General features: G+C 35.2%; 2 protein-coding genes across 2 annotated transcripts; both read right to left on the minus strand.

The window, feature by feature from the left end:
• Nucleotides 1–204: 204 nt before the first annotated feature.
• On the minus strand, nt 205–8085 carry LOC112011977 (uncharacterized). The gene is made up of 10 exons (XM_065775192.1): nt 7842–8085; nt 7176–7323; nt 6645–6781; nt 5943–6144; nt 5428–5705; nt 4862–4954; nt 4460–4688; nt 4083–4228; nt 3786–3952; nt 205–314 (listed from the first exon to the last, which is right to left on the minus strand). Exons 1-7 carry the CDS (start codon nt 8079–8081, stop codon nt 4680–4682), a joined length of 1107 nt encoding a protein of 368 aa, XP_065631264.1. The 5' UTR covers nt 8082–8085; the 3' UTR covers nt 205–314; nt 3786–3952; nt 4083–4228; nt 4460–4679.
• A 6784-nt stretch (nt 8086–14869) lies between these two features.
• LOC112000449 (receptor-like protein 35) lies at nt 14870–16113 on the minus strand (the record flags this gene model as incomplete). The annotated part of the gene is given in 4 exon segments (XM_065775164.1): nt 14870–15631; nt 15633–15695; nt 15698–16017; nt 16020–16113. Coding segments are annotated over 4 exon segments (669 nt in total), but the record flags the coding sequence as incomplete, so codon positions are not given.
• Between the last annotated feature and the right edge of the window lie 375 nt (nt 16114–16488).

Consider the following 16488-nt stretch of genomic DNA (forward strand, 5'->3'; position numbering starts at 1 on the left):
ACCACTACCAGTGGAGTATTATGAATTTTCAAGGGGTATGCAATGGAGCATTCCCTACTTCATGCTTCCTTGGGAAACTGGGCGCACTCACTCAAGTGTCTCCTACCAACTCACATCCCTCCTAGGTCTAAAATTCATGATTCAGGAATTTTCCCGGGGTGTGCAACATAAGGCTATTCCCAAATCCAAGCGGTTGAATGCATGAAGTAGGGAATGCTCCATTGCATACCCCTTGAAAATTCATAATACTCCACTGGTAGTGGTACTCCCAACCATCTAGATAATGCAAAAACCTGAATATGGCCTCCCATTCTCTGTATGAAAGAGAAAAGGAAAAATGCTAGTTAGTTTTACAAGAATGATACAGTTCAGTAGGTTTGATAAGTTATTTTTATAGGATACTTAAATGATAGTATGTTACACTAATCTACCAGCCAAAAACCATATATAAGGTTTGATAAAGTCTACAAGAATGATGCTTTCATAAGGGTCTATTGTTATTTGTCCCCCACCCCCCCTCTCTCTCTCTCTCATCTTTAATCGCCAATATTAGAATAACATGGTCAAAAGTCTCAAAACAAAGAAAATATTTAGAGAGCTCAATTATATATTAAATTAGTAAGTTACCCGTGCGATACATGGATAATAGCGTAATTGTTATATGTATTATGAAACTTACTAGTTTAATATGTATTATAGCATAAGTTACCCGTGCGATGCTGTATATGTATTATTGCGTAATTGTTATAGAGCTTTATTAGAAATGAGTTCATTAGAGAAAGCAACAATTATAAATTGTACACACAGATCCATTATAATTATTCAATTGAAGTAATGAGAAGGGAAAAAAAATTAGAGGAATATTATAGAATAAAAGTTGATATAGAATGTATCTTTCTCTTTCTCCTTAATTCTAAAACAAAATATATATTCCAAACACTCACAATTAATTACATCATTTACAAAACCCATAAATCCACAACGTTCAACCTTTACATCAAAATCGTAATTGCAGTTGTCATTCAAAGTAAAATGCAAGCCCTCATTCCTTGGTTGTAACCAACTCATATGGGTTAAGATTAGATGAGACAACAATGTTAGAGCTAAGTAGGTATTATCGAAAGATTAAAAGTATATAACATCGTTTTTGGTTTGTGTGTATTTGACATAGAATGGCATGAAGGGTGATGGGTAGATATATAAAGGTAGAAGTGCAAGAGGTGAACATGGTGAATTAAAATGCAAAGAATATTGAGTGTATGTGTGAGGAACAAAAAGTTTTGAAATATTGAACCAAAGAATACAAAGAATATTTATTTGTTAATTATAAAAGTCTTGAAACATTGAACTAAATGAAACAAAAAGTCAATATTTAATTTGTTCTTATCTTTGATGTGACACTTGAATATTTCAATTCTCTTTGCATAGAATGTGTCACTTGGCAAAATATCATGCTTTCTCACATAAGGGCTCTACTTTTATATATATATTGAGTAATTTTATGTATAAAATATCAAGGAAAATTATTTTTACAGGAGGAGGAAAAGGGTCAATTTGTTCCACAGTATTTCTAATTATTTTTCTTGATTGTCAAAAGGCTACATATAATCATGGTATAACTAAATAATCAATTAATGAAATAACAGTTCAAATGAGTTAGATATCATACAAAAAGATTACTCGCAGGATCAGAAAGAGAAGAAAATGTTGGAGGAAATGTCCCAATAGAGGAAAGGCTTGCAGTTGAAGCCGCAAGCAGCCCGGTAGCAATAGATGTCGCCACAAATGAAGCAGTTGCAAACGTAGAAATTACAGTAGATATTATGGGCACGGAATCTGTATATATATTTTTAACCTTACATCAGTAAATAAATAAGAAAATTAAAGAGCTCAAAAGTGTCATCTAGGGTTTAGTTGTTGGACTACAATTGAGCTGACAACAAGAGATAAGAGTGAGAACCCTTACATGGCCTTACTAGTAGAGTTTCGGAAGCTTGATTTTTGTTTCCAGCAACGTCGTGAGTTACATTTTCGGGGACATTGACAAATACAAAATCATGGTCATGGAATGCTCTTATCACTACAGCATATTTTCTTTCACTTTTTGGTTCAAAGCTGAAAATGGTAATGACTATCATTGGAAAGGAACAAAAATGAAAATATGTCAAGAGTAAATATGCCATACTGATTGGAATAGTATTTCCATCAAGAACCCAAATGGTATGTAAAAAGGTCATCATCATGGCTTCTCAATTGTGTGTGGGTTCATTATGTATGTGATGTATGTGTTCATGTATTGGTTAATATACTTAGACACAGAGGTAACCAGAAATGACTTGCCTCACTAATTCCCCTCCTTTGATTAATATTTCAGAACCGTTGAAGTCAAATACAGGCTCCATGAATTCTATCCACATAAAGATGTTGTGTTCTCTTGTCCTCGTGGAGCAGAGTAGTCAAATTTACATCAGGCCCCAGAGAATCTGAAGGGGGTGTACTTAACCTTATATCAGGCATCAGAGAATCTGAAGGTGGTTTAATCAACATTGGAGCAGGCCTCAAAGAATCTGAAGGTCACAATTGTATCTATCAGGAGGAAACACCCAACAAATATACATTTAAATATAAAGCTTTCCTGATTGCATATTATCTTTTTTTTTTTCCCCCTCTCTCTCTCTCTCTCTCTCTCTCTCTCTCATCTTTAATCCAAATTGCCAATATTAAAATAACATATGGTCAAAAGTCTCAAAACAAAGAAAATATTTAGAGAGCTCAATTATATATTAAACTAGTAAGTTACTCGTGCAATGCATGGATAATGTTGTAATGTTTTATGTAAGATGGTTTTAGAGAATGTTGTATATGTGTTATAGCATAATTGTTATAGAGCTTTATTAGAAATGAGTTCATCATAGAAAGCAACAATTATAAATTGTAGTAATGAGAAGGGGGAAAAAAAAAACTTTAGAGGAATATTATAGAATAAAAGTTGATATATAATGTATTTTTCTCTTTCTCCTTAATTCTAAAACAAAATATATATCCCAAACACTCACAATTAATTACATCATTTACAAAACCCACAAATCCACAACGTTCGACCTTTACATCAAAATCGTAATTGCTGGTGTCATTCAATATAAAATGCTAGCCCCCATTCCTTGGTTGCAACCAACTCATATGAGTTAAGATTAGATGAGACAACAATGTTAGAGCTAGGTAGGTATTGTCGAAAGATTAAAGGTAAATAACATCGTTTTTGGTTTGTGTGTATTTGACATGGAATGACATAAAGGGCTATGAGTAGATATATTAAGGGATCGAAGTGCAAGAGACGAACATGGTGAATTAAAATGCAAAGAGTATTGTGCGTATGTGTGAGGAACAAAAAGTCTTGAAACATTGAACCAAATGATACAAATAATATTTATTTGTTAATTATAAAAGTCTTGAAACATTGAACTAAATGAAACAAAAAATCAATATTTAATTTGTTTTTGTCTTTGATGTGACACTTGAATATTTCAATTCTATTTATATAGAATGCGTCATTTGGTAAAACCTCATGCTTTCTCAAGTGAGGGCTCTGTTTTTATATATATATATTGATTGATTTTATGTATAAGATATCAAGGAAAATTATTTTTATAGGAGGAGGAAAAGAGTCAATTTGTTCCACGGTATTTCTAATTATTTTTCTTGATTGTCAAAATGCTACATATAATCATGGTATAACTAAATAATCAATTAATGAAATAACAGTTCAAATGAGTTAGATATCATACAAAAAGATTACTCGCAGGATCAGAAAGAGAAGAAAATGGTGGAGAAAATGTCCCAATAGAGGAAAGGCTTGCAGTTGAAGCTGTAAGCAGCCCGGCAGCAATAGATGTCGCCACAAATGAAGCAGTCGCAAACGTAGAAATTACAGTAGATATTATGGGCACAGAATCTGTATATATATTTTTAACCTTACATCAGTAAATAAATAAGAAAATTAAAGAGCTCAAAAGTGTCATCTAGGGCTTAGTTGTAGGACTACAATTGAGCTGACAACAAGAAATAAGAGTGAGAACCCTTACATGGCCTTACTAGTAGAGTTTCGGAAGCTAGATTTTTGTTTCCAGCAACATCGTGAGCTACATTTTCCGGAACTTTGACAGATACAACATCGTCAGTTACATTTATCTCTACAGCATATTTTCTTTCACCTTCTCCTCCTTCAAAGCTGAAAATGGTAATGACTATCGTTGGAAAGGAACAAAAATGAAAATATGTCAAGAGTAAATAATAATATGCCATACTGATTGAAATAGTATTTCCATCAAGAACCCAAATGGTATGTAAAAAGGTCATCATCATGGTTTCTCAATTGTGTGTGGGTTCATTATGTATGTGATGTATGTGTTCATGTACTAGTTAATATACTAAGACACAAAGGTAACCAGAAATGACTTGCCTCGCTAATTCCCCTCCTTTGATTAATATATCAGAACTGTTGAAGTCAAATACAGGCTCCTTGAATTCTATCCACATAAAGATGTTGTGTTCTCTTGTCCTCATGTGGAGCAGAGTAGTCAAATTTACATCAGGCCCAAGAAAATCTAAAGGGAGTGTACTTAACCTTATCTCAGGCGTCAGATAATCAGAAGGTGGTGTAATCAACATTGGAGCAGGCCTCAAAGAATCTGAAGGTCACAATTATATCAATCAGGAGGAAACACCCAACAAATATACATTTAAATATAAAGCTTTCCTGATTGCATATAATCTTTTTTTTTTTTTTGATACACCTAAAGCTTTCCACAAACAGATGATTTATTTTCTACTTGTAACACTTGTAAACTATTGTCAACCGTACCAAATAGGAAACTGGAGTCCCATGTATGCTTGTTATAGAGTTTTCATCAATTCCTACTGTGACTATAGCCATGCCAGATATACATCCATCAACCTGAAAGTAGAGAGTGAAAATTAATAAGCAAGAAAAGGTATGAGAGAAATAGGCCCTAGAGATATAAATAGCTATAAATGTTGTCTCACACACACATAATGTACAATTTCACATGCAATATTCATATTTTTTAAGGAAGTCCACATTTCAAACATGAAGCTTGTAGCGTGTGTATATGATGTGCAGCAATGACTGTGACAATCAATACCATTTTGCATTTTATATTAGGGGAAAGTTCAAGATGTGCAACCATGTAAAATTTTTTAAAATGATTTAACTTTCCCAATACAATTAATGGCTCCAATGTTTCCAAGTGACCCCATTCAAGATGATAATGTGCATTACATATTATAAAATAAATAAATAAATGAGCCATTCCAAATTCATAGGACAACTAAACAGGCTCCTAACCTATGAACCAACTTCTATTCTCATTGCTGAAAAATAAAATAAGTTAGTGAGAACCATCTGACCATAAATTCAAATCTGCGATGCCCAGGATCATCTTTACTGACATTCAGAGGAAGAAGCTTGCCCTGACGCTTTGGGAGAGAATATAAAATTTTCGGCTCAAGAGATTTTAAAATTTCTGCAGATGAGTTGAGAACTGGCACTAGAAAGGTTAAACAGATCCTTAGTTTAACACAATTATTAGTTGCTCGCACCAGTCTAGTTTCACCATTAACGTCGCCAAGTACAACTTGCCTTTCGGAAACATGAGTAGTTAAGTTGACAACCATAGGTCGTCTATCTGTAGAATTAATGAACAGAGCATGTAAAGAACACATTGACAACAGCAGCAGCAACAACAACAACAACAACAATCAATCAAATTAGACAAGGTCAGCTACATAAACAGTCCAGATTATTCATTTTATTATGATAAAAATTGCCAATAAGTAAGTTCATGGCATCAATTAGATATAAACAAGAATAGATATGAAAGGACATGTCACTTATAACTCAACCTGAAATAAAAACTACTCACCGAAACGCAGAGTGAAATAAGAATTCTTGTTTCTTTCAAATTTGTTCCCTGCACTGTCCGTACAAAAATTCTTACCCATTACCAAATTCACTCGCCCATACTGAGCAGTGGATGATAAACCCACAAGGACAGAATATTGGAGGTTTGGCTGTAGAATTTTGAGCGAGTTTGGTATAACTTTGCCAGCACCATGGACCAAAAGCTGTAAAGAGTTTTCCAAAAGTGATGAAAATGTTAGAATTCAATTTATTATTCAGTCTAGACAACATAACTAGTCAGAGAACCTAGATTATGGAATTCGATTTACACATCTACACAATTAACATGGTGGACAGTTCCATATGAGGAATTTCAAGACATTTGTCAGTAATTCAAAAATTTTTAAAAGATGATTATATCATACATTGATAAGTGTTTCAAGCGGTGTTATTATAAAATATCCTTATGAAAAAGATCTGATAAAAATCCTTGACTAGGGAGATAATCCACCATTATTGCTTGTTGTATGTGGACTCCATTACAATAGAGAGAACTCGATTTTATTTTTCTCAAATCAACCAAAGCCATACTTCAATAATAGCAAGGTTGAGACAAATCAACCAAAAACCACAATTCTGAAACACTAGAATAATGCAAGAATCAAAGAGAGAACATAAAATCAATTTAAAGGCTTTTTTACATGTTTGTTAGCTACCTACTCACATTGCAAGCATTCACAGACGAACATACAAAACCTGGTCCACCAGTACAGGGCTCACTGAAAGATATATTTATAGGAACATTCAGAGCATTTGTGAAATTAGTTGAGGCGGTGATATCTGCCGTTGGCGGGACTGTATCTGCAAAGTTAAGGTATAATATGAATCAGCTAATTTACAGACAAAGTATAAGTCAGCATGAATGCGAGAAAAGCTAAACTGGATTGTTACATCATAAAGTCCCAAACTAAACTTCAATGTGGGGGCGTGTTTAAGTCTTCAGAATAGGAATAGAAAGGTAAAATACATGCAGTTCACAAAAAATTTAAAATTGAGTAGATGGGTTTTGTTAAATTAGAAATTTGGTACTAAAGACGAACACAATATAAGCTCATGGGAGGGGGAAACATTTCTTCATAGACATAGCTGTTGAAGACTTTCAAGCAAGAAGGTCTTATTTGAAGTTGAGTGGTAATTGATGAGAATATAATAACAATTAGAAAAAGAATTAAAGGAAGAAAGGAAGATTCTTAACCGACAGTCCAGTTATAGCTACTGCAGCCAACTCCTTGAGATCCGTTGGGGCAAACCTCAAATTTATGATTTCCATCCTGCAAGCCTTCACACAAAACCGTCCCATTTTCACATTCAGAAGCAATAATGCTGCCAGAGCCATCGTCCAGCTGCACCAACAAGTTAATTAACCTATTATTGTGTGGACCAAGCCAAATGAACATCAAGAGAAAAACCAAGGTTTTCCCAATATATCAAACCATGATGCAGCTTCTTCGCTTCCCACTTACCATTGAGTTGGAAAGCAAAGCGCACACACAAAGCAACAAATAAAAAATATTCCATTAATTTAGCCTGGCACCAGGAAGAATATGAGTAATCGTTCGCTATAATAATCTTATCAACTAAAGTAAAATACAAAAATATGTACATATAAATAAAATGAATTCCAAATAGTTTTCTTGATTAGTCTAAACTCTAAGCGAAAATTTAAGCTCGTTACATCCTTACAGAGTGGAAAGAAGTGCTAATCACTCTCTGAAATCAACCAACTCCCTTACATTAATTAAGTACAGTACCAGGAAACATATAAACTCGTGACAGAGAAAGAGAGAGAGCAGCTCAGCAGAGCACCCAAAGCAAAAGCCAAGTAAAACTAGCTCAAAGTATTACTAGAGCCTATACGTACCTTGCAAGTGATATTACAATTGGTGCAAGCGCCACTCCCACCGACAAGTACTTCAAAGACGAATGTGGTTGAGCTGCGATTTGAGAATGCTTGGGGAGTCTCCAAGAACTTCACAGTGAGCTCTGAGGCATCACAGAGTGCTATGAAACTCAAAAGAGAAAAAACGGAGCAAAGTAAAACCACCAATGGAAGCTTGAGCAAGCCCATTTCGGAGTAAACCATAATTGAAGTCTGAGACATGTAAAGCCCGACAATTTATAGCCAAAAGAAACACATTTGAGGGGCTTCTTAAAAAAAAAATTAATTAATTTTTTTAAATGAACAGTGAGAGCAGGACATTGTATGGAAACAGTGTTGTAAAAGTGATTAGTTTGATAGAAAATATATTATATAATGACTAGAAGAGGTAAGAGACTGACTTAAGAAGATGAGTTTGGACTGTTTAGTGGTTGATGAGGTAAGGGAGTGACATAAGAAGATGACTTGCATTAGCGCTAATATAATAATAATAACAATTTTTTTTTTTAAAAAGACAAAACTAAAGCCAATTAAGCCAAAAATTCACCCTCACTACAGTAAGTATAACCGTAAATTTACGTTGATATTACTCAATTTGCATTTAGTTTTTAATTCTTTCTTTATATATCTTGAGGATGAAGGAAAAAAGTAAATAGTAGTGTGTGAAGAAAGATACATAATTTAAAAAAATCAAGAAAATTGATATTTTAATTAAATGTGAAATATATAATATGATGTAGAGTGTTTTGAAAAGTGAATATATAAAATAGGAAAAAAATAAGTTCTTATATTAAAATAGCGAAGACAGACATGTAAAAGACAAGAGTGAAGAATGAAGACAGACATGCAAAAGACAAGAAAGAAGCATTTAATGATGTTCTTGGCTATAGATAATTGGGAAACGTTAATGAATTTCTTAAGGGTATTGATTTAGAAACTATTTTAAAAACATTTTATGAGAAAATGATAAAACAATTAATTTTATTGATAACTTTTTATATTTCTCATAAAAATTGTGTCAAAACTATCAAAATATAATTTATTAACAATTTCTCTAAGAATATCCGTTAATATGACCCTAGACAATTAGTATAGGCTAAAATTTAATACAAGCGTGCAAATCTGCACGTGGTTCGATCGATCGAGCCTTGCAGATTTAGTTCAATAATTTCTACAATCACTCGATTTCAATTTTACAAATAAACACACTTTGAACAAGCCTAAACCTAGACTTTATATTTCAATCATGGTTTGTCAACAGATTACAAATTGAAGTTCTAATACATTAATTCCTAAAGTCTTAGAACCTAACACACCACACATCAGATTATTTATTTTATACTACATTTCATTAAAATATTATTTTTTTTTAATTTTTTTTTTCACATATAACAACCAACATCTACGCTCTTTTTTCATCCTCTAAATTGAAAGTTTAATATGGGTATGAATCACCCTTGAACGTTTAGACCCCAAATTATAAAAATACCAATTCAAGTTTTATATTAAACAATTAATGTGCAGAACATGATAATAAGCCAATAACAGAATTGGTAGACAACCTAAACCAAATATAAACACATCTACAGCAGTAAATATAAGGCAAAGATAAAGGGAAGAACGATGCAAACACACGGATAACACACGATATGTTATCGAAGAGGAAACCGAAGTCCTCAACATAAAACCTCTCCGCCGCCCTCCAAGCGGTGATAAAATCCACTAAAGAATATAGTTGGGATACATGAACAGCAGAAAACCCTCCAAGCCTAATCTATCCAAGTACCTAAGCCCTCCAAGCTTCTTGCTCCAATGAGGTTACGCCGAACCTATTTCTTCTTTGGCTTCCCAGATTTCGCTACTTGACCATAGCATCAACCAATGTATATTGGTTCCTTCCAAACTGCTTCCCTCAGCACCAAATAAACCTTCTCACAGACGTGGGTGTGGTGATATAAGGATTTGGTAAAAGACCTCTCAAGGGTATGACAATGGAGAGGAAGAGAGTAGAGGAATTTGTAGAGTTTCTTAGATGAAGATTGGGGATTAGGCAATCTTGTTTTTCTCTAGGGTTTTCTCTCACAAAATTCTCCCTAGAAACTCTCTACATTTAATGGGCATAAGGGTCTATATATAGTGAGGTGATATGAGAATACGAAGAGACATATTTTTGCCAAACAAGGTAAATTGGCGGCTTGATCTCACAGCTTGTCCAAGTCCCGAAATCAAGTCGCGACGTAACGGCCTGGCCAGCCTGGGACTTTTGTCCTGTAGTGTGACAGTTGGCGCGACCCTTTAACTTCCCTGCATGCATCTCACGTGCCTGAAGTTGGCGACTTGCAGCCACGAGCCACCCGCAAGTCCTAGCCGCGAAGCTCTGCTTCTTTGCACATACTTGAGCTTTTCTTCATAACTTCTCACACACTACCCTTACAATAATCCCACCTAAATACAGGGTTACTAAGTGCTTAAATTACAAGCAAATTGACACGGAATAAAGCCAACAAGATGGTTGATAATTTTCAACTTTACAATCTCCCCCTTTGGCTATTCCGTGACAAAACCCTAAAACAAACTCTAGACTTAACGCGTGAGTTGGGAACTGTTGTAAAACTCACTCACACCTAACCCTAGAATCTGCGAAGCTTTAGAACCATAAGAACAAGTAACTCCTGAAACACAACAACACAATAAGTTCATTGTATACAAAAACTTGTAATGCATATGGAGCAAGCATAATGCGATCATGCACAATGGAATAAAGCAGTAAACCATGGCAAGACCAAAACAGGTAATCACTATAGCCAAGTGATCACAATGCTCATTCACACTTGGAATAAACATCCGGACATTCAAGACAATAAACACAAGGTAAATTGCTTGAATGACCAACACTCAACCAATGCACAATACATGAAGTATGTGCATCTAGGAACAATCCTACAACGGGCACAAGAGTGACAGTACTTAGAAGAAAATGCAAGACATTTAGTTGAAAGTACTGATTTAACAAAGCACAAAGGCTGCATAAAATATGACACAAACCACAAAGGCCTACAGACTGTTCATAAACAAACCCTTAAAGCTTACATAAGCAACATGGGTACAAAACAACAACATAAAGTGCTGAATGATATAAGATGGATACAGAAATATGGTAACAACTAAAGATAGACAAAAATAGTAAACAAAAATCTGTTAGCTGAAATCTCCCTCTTTCGTTGAGCTCTCCCCCTGCCAACAGCATCTCCCCCTTTTTGTCATGGAATAGCTAGTCGTCACTATCTTCTAGCTTTCTTTGAATTTCATCCAATTGAGTTTGAATTGAAGTGAACTTCGTATCCCATCGAATGCTGAGATGATTCAAGATGGAGGTAAGGTTGGACATATTGGAACTCAGTTCATGAAAAGAAGCTACAATAGAATCTAGTTTCTCGTCAGCGGGAAGCAAAATGGAGCGCGAGCCACTGTGGGACGCGGAAGCTTCTGTTTTGATTCCCTTCTTGCTATGACCAATGCTAGCGTTGAATGTGCGCATGTTGATTGGACATGGTTTTGCGCAGGGAAATTCATTCTCAGACAGATGGAGCCCTTTACGCTTCAGAATCCGTGAGATGAGACAGCAAAATGGGATCCACATCCTTGATTCGGTTCGTAGAACAGTTTTACGAAGGATATGAAAGATATGAGCACAGATGTCAATCTCGACATCAGAAATCAGATCATGAAGAAACAGTGCATGCCCGAGATTCATATACCCTGTGCTAGATCGAGGATACAAGTTGTGAAACATAACGATCGTGAGCACCCTCAATTTTGGAGGAAAAGATAAAACACTGACTGAGTTCCCATTTGAGGAAAATTCCAGATTTTCCCCAAGAGCTACTTTAAGTAGTTCTTCATCCGGATGTAGATCATCATAGACCGGTGAGACCCCAAGAATTGGTCTGTTAATGTGCAGAATCTCTGCTAGGTATGCGAGAGAGACCGAGAAACTTTTTCCTCTAACCCAGCACTTAAGTTCATCTCCTTCAACAATTACATTGGCATAGAACTCTTTGACCAAATCTTCATATGCATCATCAAGGTCAGAGAGGAGATAATTCCAATCCTTGTGTGCAAACCATTGAGGAATGTTGGTGTCAAACAGAGAATGTTGGTCAAAGACTCTTTCAATTAAAGGTGTAGCCTTTTTGAAGTAATTGTCATGAGTCTGAAAGGCAGCATATGATCGACATCTGTTGGGATCGAGCACACCAGATGGGGAACGAGCCCGCTTTAGTGTAGGAGAAAAATCATCAATTTCAATAACATGTTCCTTTCCTTTGCTACTACCTCCTTTCACAGCTGATCTCTTGAATGGAGACATTTTAACTCTGCACCATGATTTTACACACACAAGAAACATCAAACAAGACAACAAATATTATTAGCAATGTGTCAGTGCCATACCATGTGTAAAGAAGGAAACCCTAAATACTTGACATTTGGGTTCAAAACATGGCAATGAGTGTGTGTAACCAACCAATACCACAGTAGGTACACAAAATTGAGAAGATCAGTGTAAGAACCAGCACAAACAAGCAATATAACCTGAAAATCGGAAACCCATGTTCGAACATGATAAGTTATAACCCACAACAACATCTTCATAAATCAAAAAAAAAAATGCTCAAACCAGTAAGTATGAAGGGAAAGGAAGAAAGCCCATACCTTTTTGTGGAAGATTTGATAGAAGATGATGCAGAAATGGAAGATTTTCACAGAAAAACTCAGAGTGTTTGTGAGAATAAAATGAGGAAGACAATGAATAGTCACAAAGGTACGAGGGAAAAAACTAAAAGTTTTTTATTTTTATTTTTAAATTGTCTTGAAAACGTAAAACACGCGTTTTTCGCGACTGGATCAAGTCGCCAGGTTAAGCCGCGAAACACTGTGAAGAGAAGAAACTTGAGAAATTTTTCTAAGTGTTTTTCACGACTGGGAGGTCTACCCGCGAGATAGTCGCGATATAAGCCGCGAAATTCTCTGAGTACTTCTCGCGACTGGACCTTCCACCCGCGAATCAGTCGCCACACTGACCTGCGAAAATAAGAAAACTCAAATTTTGGAAAAATTTTCTAAGTCTTTTTCACGATTAGAGCATTTACTCGCCAGTTAGCCGCGAAAAATCTCTGAGTGATCTCGCGACTGGGACATGCGACTGGGCCAACCCGCGACTTAGTCGCCAAAACAGGGTAACATTGTTTTTGAAATTTTTGACATTTTTGTAAAAACAAAGTACTTTCCAAAAACAAATCAAAACACTCAAAAATCTTTTTGTGTTTGACCAACAAAGATTGAGCATGTGAAAATACATTTAATCAAGTACAATCACGCAAATGAATAAGACATTTATTGAACATAGACTTGTGTGTTGTGTGTGGATATCAAAAATGAGATAGTCTTTAGTCCAATATGAAGCTTTAATGATCAATTCAATCAAGGCATACACAACTAGCACTAGATAATGTAATTTATCTCAATTATAGAAACATGCATATATGACCTCCCACAAGAACTTGATAACAATTCTTTGAAGCTTTACATTTGGCTCCATATTCAACATATCATTTACAATTTTTTTTTAGTAAAGAAAATCTCATTGAGAGATAGATGCCTGAAATTTTTTATATTTCAATTGATGTGTTAGCCTTTGGCTTTTTGGGCATCATTCATATATTTTATTTTGGTCGCTTTCTCTTTTTCCTAGTCGAATACTAGTTTGTGCGACAAGCTTTTGCAGCTCTATATCTCTTTTCATTTGGAGATTTACATTTAGAGAGCTCTTTTAAGCAAAAAAAAAAAAAAAAAAAAAAAAAAAAGCGAGATTCATCTTCCTTGGAACATAACGCCTAGAGCAGTTCCTTTATTTACTAATGCTAACCTCTCTCACATGTTTATCCATCCTCGGACTTATAAGGTGTCCTCGAATTGGGCCCCAGCCCAATACATTCTACTAGACCTAATACCCCTACAATGTTAATTTCTTCTATTATTGTCACTTAAACTTTTAAAACACATTTTTTTACATCATTATTCTAATATGTATTTTTTCGTTGAGTTTAAATTCTATAAGAATTCACTATAAAAGCTCTTATATTTATCGTCAGCATTAGAATTGTCATATTATATTTTCTTTAAATAATATAATAGATTGAATTCCATTAACAAACACAATCATATATTATGAATATCTTTTAATAATTATCAAAGTCCATAACTCCATATTTAAATTTTTTTATTATAAAAAAACATAGAGAAGATAATATTTTTGTTACTTTTGTATGCATTGCTAAGATTACTAACTAATTATAATCAATAATTTTTAATATATATAAAACCAAAGCAATTTGACTTTTTGTTGAACATATAATATTGTATTACGTAAATTTTTGAGAACTTACAATTTTAACCATCGTTATTTTAATACATATATATATATATATATATAATTAAAATTAAAATTTATTTCATATTTAAACCCACTATTAAATTCTTAGCCCATCATATTTCTTCAAGTTCTAGAATTTATAGTTTCATATATAAATAAATCATTATGAGTGACTATTAAAAACTAAGGGCTTGTTTGGTTAACCTATCACTCATAATTCATCACCCATAACCCATATTTCATATCCTATATCTCATAACTCAATTTTCAGTTTTTGAAAACTTTTAAAAGTTGTTTTCAGTTTTTACGACTCTAACTCACCTTTTTGAGTAATGAGTCATGAGAATTGAGGTAAAAAATTAAACCAAACAAGCATCCTTAAGGTGGGGCCTATAAAATTTGAGAATTAAGTGATGAAAAGTGAGAATTGAGTGATGAAAATTCCTAAACCAAACACTCCCTAAATCTTTGCTTGGACTGTGTTCCGTACCATAAAAAGGTAAGGTGGGTTATTTTATCATTGGGATTTTTGTATTCCAATAATGCTTTTTTTTTTTTTCTTTTCTACTCACATATTAAAAAAAAAAATTAATATTTTATTAATTATTTACTAAGAAAACAAAGAAGTAGAAGGAGATATAAGCAAAAAGAATTTGTATTAACAATTTAATACATACCGGAGTCAGCTAGGAAATGGCCATTTTTTACTAAAAGATCCACATGTTGGATGATAGTGAACATGGACTGCGACATAGGCCAAAACGATGCCACCGGAATACTCCTTCGGTTCCCAACTCCAACTGCCCAGAAAAGAATAGTATCAGCCATGATAACTGTAACCGTAGGCTCAAGCTGATCAAGGAGCCGCACAAATGGAGCTTCCAACTTCGTCCAAATAGCTTCGCCGAAGGAGTACATGTCAGCGGCGCGGACTAACTCTGATGGGATAACATTAGGAATGGTGCCGAAGCGAATGTTGTCGGGCTTAGGATCGGAGCCGATGAAACCAAGCCATTCTTCGGTAACAACGAAGGTGACGAGGATATTGCTGTTTTTCGAAGCAAGTGTTTTGCAGAGGTTCATCATGGGGTTGATGTGGCCGCGACCGGGATAAGGCATGGCCACCACGTGGCACTGCGTGGCTGATTTAGTTTTGACAGAACTCATTATTCAGAGACGCTAACAGAGGATAGCAAACGAAATTCACAGGCAAGTACCGATCAATGCCGTTGAATCCCAAATCAATGGCCACGAGGTTGCTGTTGCCACCAGTGGGCTTCCAAACCTCGACACGTGTCAAGCTGTTATTGGCTAAGTCAACTTGTTGAAGTGACGGCAACGGAAAAAAACCAAGCTTGTAGTGTCACCGTGAATGAGTATTTGCTGAGTTCCACCCCTTCCAACTAATAGTCAACCGGTCAAAAGACGAGTTTGAGAGATACCCAAATAAAGAATTGTGCTTTAGAGCGAGTTCAAGCAAGTTTGGTGGGAGTGACCCAATGAGTTTGTTGTAACTCAAATCGAATCGTCTCAAATTCGAAAGCGAGTTGATTGAGTTTGGAAGAAACCCAGTTAGAGAATTATGAGAAAGGTCCAACGAGTCAAGAGATTTAAGCTTGGCAGATTTAAGGTTGGCAATGGATACAGGGACTGAGCCAGAGAACGGGTTGGATCGGAGAGAGAGGGTTTGGAGGTTTGAAAGAGATGAAATGGAAGAAGGTATAGGGCGAAGAAAGAGTTATCAGAGAAGTCGAGGTAAGTGAGTTGGGAAAGTCGAGAAATGAGTGGGCTGAGTGTACCTGAGTAGCCAGTTGGGTCGAGTCAGGGGTGCAAGTAAGGCCGCAACCGAACACTTCTATATTCTACAAAGGTCGTCAAAAAACAACACTTGTAGAGTGGTTGCTTATGCAATTTCACACCAGCGCTTTGATTTGATAACTTTGAAACTTGAAAGTTATGCAGTGTCGCTGCCATGAGCTCAGCCTTTGTTCTGGTCAAAAAGTAAAACCTCGAGTCTTTGACTAACAAAGTGCAAGTGGAGTGCAGCAATGGATTTTCATTATATTATTGTAGAAAAATGGTCTGAATTTTGACTGAAGTGTTCCCCTCCATAGACTTTTCATCCACGTGAGCCTGACACTTACGCCTTTTTAAGAGCACGCAAGGACTTTTGGACGTGAAAATGGAGTTACTCTG

This window comes from Quercus suber, unplaced genomic scaffold, assembly GCF_002906115.3.
Source record: "Quercus suber isolate HL8 unplaced genomic scaffold, Cork oak 2.0 scaffold_106, whole genome shotgun sequence".
NCBI lineage: Eukaryota > Viridiplantae > Streptophyta > Magnoliopsida > Fagales > Fagaceae > Quercus > Quercus suber.